At 39.7% G+C, this 10,134-nt stretch overlaps 1 protein-coding gene and 1 long non-coding RNA gene across 2 annotated transcripts; one reads left to right on the top strand and one right to left on the bottom strand.

Annotated features, from left to right (window-relative positions):
• Positions 1-220: 220 nt before the first annotated feature.
• Positions 221-9,712, bottom strand: LOC136428690 (uncharacterized). Its single transcript, XR_010754646.1, has 4 exons — positions 9,621-9,712; positions 9,342-9,455; positions 9,042-9,111; positions 221-1,487 (listed from the first exon to the last, which is right to left on the bottom strand). It is a non-coding gene; the product is annotated as an uncharacterized lncRNA (long non-coding RNA).
• Positions 1,485-9,051, top strand: LOC136428689 (uncharacterized). The gene is made up of 4 exons (XM_066418394.1): positions 1,485-3,327; positions 3,811-3,869; positions 6,742-6,913; positions 7,121-9,051. The coding sequence occupies exons 1-4, from the start codon at positions 3,273-3,275 to the stop codon at positions 7,153-7,155; spliced, it is 321 nt and encodes a 106-aa protein (XP_066274491.1). The 5' UTR covers positions 1,485-3,272; the 3' UTR covers positions 7,156-9,051.
• Positions 9,713-10,134: the final 422 nt, after the last annotated feature.

The following is a 10,134-nucleotide window of genomic DNA, read 5'->3' as shown; positions in this document are numbered from 1 at the left end:
AAGTTATCTTAAAGAAATTTGAACTCTCCCACTCCCTGAGTGTTGTCCGGGAATGGACCGATCCAGTTCGAACACCATAAGCCCCGCCCCCTGTTCTATTTTGAATAGTCCGTCAAAAACAGCCCTTGACAGACATGCGCGTGCATGGCTGTCGAATATACAGACTGTCTTCTGTTCAGCTTTTTTGGCTCTGAAACCCTTTCAGAGCGGACCAAATAAAAATAGTATGCCTTCTTTGTGGACGGATGTATCCACCGAGTAGGGTTGTTTGAGGAAGGGGTAAATGTAGTTACGGTGAGGGCGTTATGTTTTCGGTCAATGCGGAAGCGGGTTGCGTCGCATAGCATTACCTTGTTGGTGACCATCAGTGTCACATTCATATTAATCAGTTTCATACACAAGTACAGAAGAGGCAGAACTCTGACTACTAGCGAACTTTGTAGTAGTTGTCAATGTGTTTCAAGCTCCCTCCTCATGAGTGCCCGAGCTAATTTCTTTTTCAATTTGTTTTTTCCTGAGCTTACATGCAGCCTGATACAGTGAAAAACCTGTGACAGATGTACATACCCTGCTTACTTTAACACGTGCCATTTCTGTCCAACTAGCGCTATTCTTGACGGAGGTATTCCAAATAGAATAGGGGGTTCTATATGTTGGATATGGTGTTAATACCCACCCCAGACTTGCCAAGAGTTCACCAAAAATCCCACCAAGAATTTCACCAAGCTTTCAATGTTTTAATGCCATGTTTATTTTTGCTCTCTCACCCCGGGGTCTAGGCGCCTGCACCAACACCCTAATCCCCCCTGTCAGGTATATTGCTGTAATTTCTTCCATGTGTAAAGAAACCAGTACTGCAGGTTACTAGTATGTTTTGAAAACATATGAAGTCTCTGTGACCTTGTCGTATTGAAAGTTGTTAAGAAAGTTAGTAGGACTTCTTCTACTTCTACCAAAGGTAGTCTCAGTCTGTACCTTTACAACAATGTCCTGATCTTTATCCTTGGAACCTCCAAGAAGGAAATTAGCACTTTTGATGTCACAGTGTATAATTCCTTTTTCATGCAGGTACTCCAGTCCTTCTGATGATTGTGCCATGATTTTTATTCTCAGAGTCCATGGAATATCTTCACCAATTTCTGTTAATAAGTCATCCACTGAGTTAAAAACATATTTTTGTCCTCCAAAAAAAATTGCCTTTTCGACATACTCCAACACAATGCTTTTGTTGAAAATTCCAATGAATTGAACAACGTTTTTGTGTTCAAGTTTTTTGAATATGCTTTCTTCATTTTCGATATACTTTTTAACTTTCTTGGGGATTTTGCCCACCAAGGTTTTAATGGCTACCGGTATACCATTGTAGGTCCCTTTATACACATGGCAGCTTTGTCCTTGTGAAAATGGTTTACGTTCTTTTAGCAAGCCGGGAGATATTTCTTCTAGATCGTCACCTCCACACTTCAATTTGCTTGTCCATCCATCACCTGTAATTGAAAGTATAAACAACAGTTATAATTAGTCTTTCATTGAGAAATTTGATTTCAAATTGTGCTTTCAAATCTACTAGGGACCCCTAAATGTAAATATTTCCCTTTTAAACCATTGAAAATTCTTTTTTGGTGGGATTTTTTGTGAAATCTGGGCAATATAGGATTGGCTGTGGTAGGATAAAAAAAATGACTTGGGACCTTCCAACTGCCCTCTTAGGAATGGTCCCCTGGGAGTACTTCTTGAGACAGGTGCTATGAAGGTTATGGTTGTGGTCTGAGGGCCCATATGATTGATACAAAAAAAGTGAAATATAGAGGGGAAAATGTTAAAAGCTGGTCACCCTGTCATATAGAGATAGCTCCCAATACATTCAGGGACCTAAAGTTGCATTTACAAGCTGTTAGGTCAGACTTTGAAGCATCTAATGAGTGCATACTGTGCACAGATGGGGGGGGGGATGTGGCAGTAATCTGGATGTAAACAATTAGTGCGAAGAACTATAACGGGGTAGGTTTACATGTAGCTGTGGTTTGAGGATATGATGTTACATAGTAACTGATAACAATCAACAGAGAGTAGTGAGATTTAACAATGATAAACCATAGTTACCGTATAACTATAAGGGGCATAACAAAAAGTAGGCTGGGTGACAAATGGTCTTCATAGGCAACATAGCTGGTTTTTAGACAGTCAATTTGAAAATAATAGTAGAAATCACATGGTGTGGATAGAGTGGGTTACATAGATGTAAGGTTGCATAAAACTGAACTTAAAACTGCAGTGAAGAGAAGATGGAACACAGTTGGCATTAACATTCACTTGTGGTGTTGCAGCTCCTTGTAAGCCATGCGTTGTGGATGTACCTCTTAGCAAGTACATCAATGATTGTATCCCATGGACCCCTGTATCATAAGAGTAGATGTTTTTTTTTCATTTCAGTGTTACTAGATGTAAATGCTTCCCATAGAAGAACTCCCCCTGCCTGTGTGAGTTCTGATTCAGGGTTGGTGAATATGGAGATTCTTTCCCTGTCTACTAGAGGCCATGGCTGTTTAAAAAGGTGTCTTTCTGTTGGGCGGTATGACTATTCTAGTGCTGAGTTAACCCAGTGTTTGTTGATAGGTGAGTGGTCCAGTCCTATACATGTAGATGTGAGAAGATTTTTCATGTGCTTAACCCAGTACCATTGTATAGTTTTCCCTTTCTTCATCATATCAAAAATTTGAAGAAGTATTAGTTTTGGCCATCTCTGGTCTTTCATTTTTACGAGTCGGTCATAGTATTTTAGTCTAAGTTTGTCCTGTAAGCTTGTAATACATTTCCATCCAAGTTCACCAAACACAGTAGCTTAACTTGTACCATTTGCCAAATTGGAAAGAAGTATTAGTTTTGGCCATCTCTGGTCTTTCATTTTTACGAGTCGGTCATAGTATTTTAGTCTAAGTTTGTCCTGTAAGCTTGTAATACATTTCCATCCAAGTTCACCAAACACAGTAGCTTAACTTGTACCATTTGCCAAATTGGTATTGTAAACTTTCAAGGTGGGTCCTGTCCTTAATTGACGAGGGTGCCCAGATTATATTATTAACTGCTACCATAGTTTATGCTTGGTACAATGATACTGTTCGAAGAACAAAGATACTGACAAAGAAACCGACATGACAAATGACAAATTAATATGAGACATGTGACAGATAAATCTGGAAGCAGCAGGAATTTGTATTGCACCCTGGGGCATAAAGCCCAACCTAGGCCTGGAAGCCAGCTTTATTTCAGAAATGGCTTTCAACACGTACAGCAAGGAGGACACACAGAGTCAGACTATCCGTGCTGGTAAGTATATTCAACTTGAATATTCACCTTGAAGTTCAGCCAGTAGGTACCCTTTAGAGTAATGGAAATCATTTTCTTGACTGTATATGTCACGGTACAGATTGAATCCAGTACAATCTGGAACTGACCTAGGACAGATTAGAATTCAGATTGTACTGGATTCCAATCTGTACTGTGACATATACATAAGCACAAACTGATACTGGTAAGGTTTGAACAGGAGAATTCAATGTACAGAAGTAAAGTGATGTCTCAGAATTTTTCGGAACTAATGCTGCAGGAAAAGTCACATTTGAAAATCTTGTTTGGCTTAACAAATGTAGGATCATGTAGGTTTTTGTGGAGTGGGTGAATGCATATACAGTCTAGTGTATATGAATATTTACTGGGACAGTAGGGGGGGGGGGACTTAAGTTTGCAGAAGATATACCCAAGGCCTGATTCTTAGCTTCCATCCTATTCTTGTGTCTGCTGATTATACAGAAATCTGTTTCGATGACAGCGACTGGATCGAGGATTCAGCTACACAAGGACAAGACCAGGTGGGATAAATTGATTCCTTTCTTTACAGACAAAACAAAAAAGTGATATTGAGGAATGTAAAAGTTATATATTATTTATCCCATTTTTTTATCCCAAAAAATTCTTTCAATCGAAAACCGTGATAATGATATCCTTGAAAATTCTGGCCCAATCTGGAGACTTTTTTGTTTAGAAAGAACAGGTAGGGTCTAAGCTTTCCTATTTTGGTCAGAATTTGTTGACTTCACCAAATTACTTGGCGTAAGAACATTTGTGAGTAGTTTGGTCAGGTCTGCCCTGAGCTGATGAATACAGGCAAAATCTGGGTCAAATGTAAGGTCTGTTTACTTCCGGGATCTGTAGTCGTTGTTCGAGGGGAGAGACCGGTTAATGGACCTGCGCACAAAGCCCAGTTTGCCTGTCCATGTTTTTTTTCTTGTTATTATTTTTGAGAATTTTTTCCTGGTGAAATCTTTGGTCAATTTTGGCCAGTTTTCAGGCAGGGGGACCAGACATGTGTTTAATTTTCAAATCCAGAAAGAAATTGTGACCTTTGACCTTTGTTGTGGTATAGAATTGCATCATTTGGGAGGGGATTTTCTGATGGAAGTCTGTTCAACTGCTCCCTCCCCTGTACTAGAATGTAGTATAACATTGACCCTCTCCCAACCTCGTAGCTGGTTTGAATTTGGCAAAATCCTGTTCCAATATTATCAAGAAGTACATTTTGGTTAATGATCACCAAATTTGGGGAATGTGGGTGCCATGTTTTGTCTGATTTTCAGCAAAAGTGTGATATCACAACAGTATAGAGTATTTACCTATTGGACAGTGTATATGTACGCATCTTGAAAGCTGTCAGAAATGGCTGGGAGAGGCTAGAAGACTGCAATAAAGGTATAGATTTATTGGAAATGATGCACTGAGTGATTCATCCAGGTTCATACCATAACATTATTTATCAGTCATGAACCGTCAATCAAAATGCCATGCCTAGGGCCTCCCCCCCCCCCCAAAGAACAAAGAAAAGCCCTTTTAGAGTCTACAGGAACCAAAAAAGGGTTATTGCCAGGTATACCCTGCATGTGGTATTAGACAATGCTCTATTTGAAAGAAAATGGATTTGGAGTGTATAGGAACATGTAAACTCTTTATTTTGAGCATTTTGTGTACATTTTGTGGCTTTCCTTTGGTATGTCATTACAAGGCGTCGGGTATAAAAGTTGTAAAAACAAGGCAACAAGGCAAGTTCAAATTTCACATCCAAGTAGGAGGAGAGGCTATGGTGAGTACTGAATTACAGTTGTAAAGAGAGAAACCACTGTGAAATTTGGAAAAAAGTCATGTGACATTGGTACTACTGTCCCATTGCTTAACCATAGGGCTCAGTAACAGGGTATGGGCCTGGCCCTCAATTCCCAAGGGAGCAATCAATGAACTTCATCCCTCGGCTAAATGATCATACCCCTAGAGTGTATCAGCCAGGGGGGTAGTTTTCTGTCTACCCCCTTGTTCTGCTACCTATAAGGGGAGGGACAAAGCCCAGTTTGCCTGTCCATGTTTTTTTTCTTGTTATTATTTTTGAGAATTTTTTCCTGGTGAAATCTTTGGTCAATTTTGGCCAGTTTTCAGGCAGGGGGACCAGACATGTGTTTAATTTTCAAATCCAGAAAGAAATTGTGACCTTTGACCTTTGTTGTGGTATAGACGACAGCGGGAACCCCGTGTAAAGACAATTCCCGTCGACGTAGTCCCGCTGTCAACAAATTTTCTCCCGTCAGCTTCGAAGCCGTCGCCCGTCAGCACAGCGGGAGTCCCCGTCAACTTCAAACTCCGTCTAAAGAGAATACGTCGGGCTCGCGTCAGCGGGAGCCAGGGTTTCGGCGATTAGCATAAAGCACGCGTTGATTAGCATACTGTAAGTCTACTTAGATCCCCGGTATATATATAGAGAGAGATCCGCGGCGACTTTTGTGCCGTGCATTCATTTCCCCGCGGATATATTTATCGTACTTGTGCCCCCCTCCCCACATTTACGAGTGATGAGCATGGAATATCTACACATAAACAAGGCTTTGCATTGTAGTTTAATACGGGCGGGGAGACGCCGTCTACCGTTGTACAATCATACAATTTTGTTTCTTGCTTTTGTTATGCTTACGCTCGATACTTTCTACAAGATGGCGAAATGCAAGCACCGCAGGTGTCTGTCAGATTTCCGGGCGGTGTGTCTAGAGACGTCGCGACAGCGGCCTCCCGACAGCAAGAAATTTCGCCGCTGACGCGAAAAACGTAATGTAAACTGCGCCTTAGAATGCAGGAGTCGAACCCCGGCTTTTTCCAAAAACGGCAACTAGACATGTTTAGCTGTCCATGCAGTGGATGGAAGTTTTTGGACATTGAAATACTGTTAAGTGTACTTTGAAGCCTGTTTTTGTTCCTTGTTTTGTATATAATCTGATGGAAGTCTGTTCAACTGCTCCCTCCCCTCGAACTGGATAACAGCCTGTTTTCTTTGCATAGTTATAAAGTATACCTTTGTGGCTATGTGGTGCAGAATAGTTTTTGAGATTGAACTTAGGGTAAGTACTTTCACAAGGTGTTGTTTTAGTGCTTCTTATGCTTGTCTCCAATGAGAAGGTTCCACTGTAACATATGCCCACTACCGACCTGTTTCACTGACCTGTATAGCTTTAAAGAAATGTTGCAGTCAGATTAGCAAAGACTAGGTGTAACAGACTGGTGTAAAATAACCAGCTGCTGCCGCGCCGCATGCCTTCGAAGCTGGTGTGTTACAACTTGACAATAAAACTTAGTTGATAATATCTTAATTGTGGCTGGAGGTCAGCTAGCAACCTTACAACAAATTACAATAAATTTTTTAATCATCAGGATGACGACGACAAGGAGCATGAAGCGTATGAGAGGCAAAAACAACAAGAGCAAGAGTGGGCAGAGGAAAACCGCATCCTGGGAGATTTGGAACAGCTTTTCGACCATCCCGATTCTCTGACAAGGGCTTGGGCCAAGAAGAAGTGGAGGGAGGCCGTTGTTGAATTCAAACGTATGTTTTTCGTTTGCTAAAGCTGGGGATTTTCTAACACGTGTATATACAGTTCTCTGAGAACAAATGGCAGAAAGTGAATGGCTTAGCAAATAGTAACCCTAATTGGAGATCTAGTTTTATGTATGGTTGCTCTGTCAGATAATTCAAGAATATCACTTCTGGTCCAAGGTACCTTAATATGCTAAATGTTTTTTTTTTCTACAGGCTGTCACGAGGAGGGTGGGGCCACTGCTGCCTGAATACATAATTGTTGTAATTAGTAGTCATCAACAATTATGTCACTATCTAGCAAGTAGTTGAAACAAATTTCAGTGTTAGTAAAACTGATAAAGGCTTGATAATAGATGACGCTTAGCTGTAGATTCTGAATAAAATCATGGTTTGTAAGAATATTGTTGTTTTCCTTTATACTAACACTGTACCATGGTAATCTAAGATTTGAGTTTGTCCTAGGACAGATTGCGATTGACAGTATCTTAATTGCGAATTGTCCAATCGTGTATCATGGAACAATCAGTAATGGTCAAAATGATTGAAGGTTTGTGACCTGGACCAGATGGCTTACCCCTAGCCTGACGAATCACGCCCCTAGAGTAGAGTGGGGGTCAGTAACCCCCGGCTGAGAGCTTGTGTAAATACAGGCTAGCTTACCCCATGGTTAAATTCACGGTGTACTGACAGTGGGGTTATCGTATATCTAAAATTCAAGTAATTACCTATATAGCTAGAATTGTAATGCTGAAATTTTATCTACTTCAAAAACATTTTCATTGAATCTGAATTCCTCCCATTGGACTTGGGGAGTGTCCTGGTAGAATTTGTCCAAGTACAGATTGGAATTCCAATATTCAGACCCCAATACAGTAGTAGGATTCCAATCTGTATATTCAGATTCCAGTTCAGTAGTAGTAGTATTATAGTATACGGAGCCACTAACTAACTGGAAGAATAGGCTGAGCATATCAAGTTACTCATATTGGCCATAATATACAAATGTCTCTAATTTACATATATAGATACAGTTCAGTTGTAGGATTCCAATCCGTACTAGTACAGGCTAGAATCAGAAACAATCTGTACTAATGAAGTACGCAATTCAGCGTCCTCTGCAGCGATTTTAGAGATCAAAGAATGAATCTATAAACTTACTTAAAGATCAAAGGAATGATTGGCACACAGCATTTGCTGAATATGAAGAATGATCCTGTTGTTCTTTATGTTATATAAGCCTATGTCTTTATCTTAGACTTTTTGCAACAATGCTTTTTCAATCTTTTTTAACCCTGTTGCTCCAATTTTATTTCTGTAAAAATCTGAGAAGCAACGACTAAAACTGGTGTGGCTTAAAGAGTGTAAGCTGTGACATCATGCTTCTTGAAGTTTTTGCCCTTTCCCCAAAATACATGATATCCACACTCATTGGTCTTGTAGTTGAAACTTTCCTATAATTACATGCTTAAAAGTGCATTTTACTGAAAAAGAATTCAATTACTGCAAGTAAAAATGCAAAGAAAGCTGTCATTTAAATTTCAAGTGAAAAGTTGGTTTGGGTAAGTAGATTTTTTATGTACTTGCCCTGTTTTCATATTTCCTGGAAATACCGTTTTTCAAAGTGTTTTTTGGTGGCGCACATTTGCCATACACAATAAAGCGTAGCACGGTATTGTTGTCTGATTACCCAGATCATGTGTTCTTATGATGTGTGTTTTGAGTGGTTTTGCGTAGAAAACGTATCCTCATTCAAGATTTTTTTAATTTTCCTTCATTATGTACAGACAGAGAGGTTACCTTTATTGCCGGGTTGATCATTATCCCATTACATTTTTTGTTTTTATTCTGTGAAATGGGCCTTAAAGAATGCCCCCCACAAGGGTTTTGTTTTTAAATTGCTTTTAAGGAAAGTTTTGACCAAAAATAATGTTTTCACAGAACATGACAAATGATTTTGTTGGTCAGTTGCAAGACATTCTTGTTATGAAAGCAATCAGGTCAGCCCCAGGGCCCATGATTAGTATGGCATAGTACATTCGTAAATTACACGTATTGACAGTGTGCTCATTTTCATCCCTCTTCATGAATGCATGTATTTATTTCATTCATCAAATGTATATTTGTATCAACCAACCATTAGGGAACACTCTTGTCTGTCGTCTTTTCTTCTTTGCTTGTAGCCCACAAACATCAGTATTCTGTATCTGGAAAAAAAAGGAAATGTTGGAGAACCATACCCATATCCATTCCACTTTGTCCTCAACCCACCACCCTTACCCTCACAATCCCCCCCTCCTCTTCCAATTTATCTCATGGTCCTGTCCCGGCCCATGATAGTATGTTCACATTTGGCACTTTGGTTTGGGTACACAGTCTGTATTGGCTAAAATGGAAGTAGGTAAGAGGGAGAAGATTGATGGGTAAAAGTACATACCTCTTGTGATGACACTGGCCTGGCAAGTTTCGGAACCCTTTGGCGGTGCTTGCGGCGAGGGTGTTTAATTGGTTCATTAAAGCTGTCCTCATGATCATGGGGGTTGGTGTTCACCTAAGACATATCAGAAACAAATTATTTGGCTTATTGACACAATGACTTTTTCACTCACTACATCATAGGTGTATTTACAATTATTTAATAGATGTGAGGAAGCTGTTAGTACAAGAATATTGCAGGCACCAACAGATAGAGGGCAAAGTATTAAGTAAAATGTACCTCTTCCTTAAACAGAACACCAAATCTGTTGGCAGTCGGGATTGCTGGACTGGAAAATGCCCTTCCGTCCCAAGCACGTTGAGTATCCCCCTGTATGATGGAAAAAATAATTACACTATAAGTAATATTCTATTAGGCCACAGCAAGTAAATTTTATGGATGACATCCTCCGCAGACTCCAAAATTAATGAGATAGGGCGAAAAAAAAACAAGGCTGGCAAAAAAAACAAGATTCCTATATTTTCAAATTTTGAGATCATAAATCTTGATCAAGAATTGAGGAGACGAAATATGATATCATGACCAACAGGTCTTTTATTCCTGTATTCAACCAATGAGGTTTCATATATAATATAAAACCTCATTGATTCAACAGTAAACATGTCCTTGTAGATGTGTATACATCTCAATAGCCTAACTACAACAAATGCAGAAAAGAGCTTGTTGTACCATCATCTGAAGCAACTACACTGGGTATTCATATGCGATGAAACACCTTGTGTATATAGCTCAA

Source organism: Branchiostoma lanceolatum, chromosome 2 (assembly GCF_035083965.1).
Source record: "Branchiostoma lanceolatum isolate klBraLanc5 chromosome 2, klBraLanc5.hap2, whole genome shotgun sequence".
Classification (NCBI taxonomy): Eukaryota; Metazoa; Chordata; class Leptocardii; order Amphioxiformes; family Branchiostomatidae; genus Branchiostoma; species Branchiostoma lanceolatum.
This window is presented reverse-complemented; position numbering and strand designations above follow the sequence as displayed.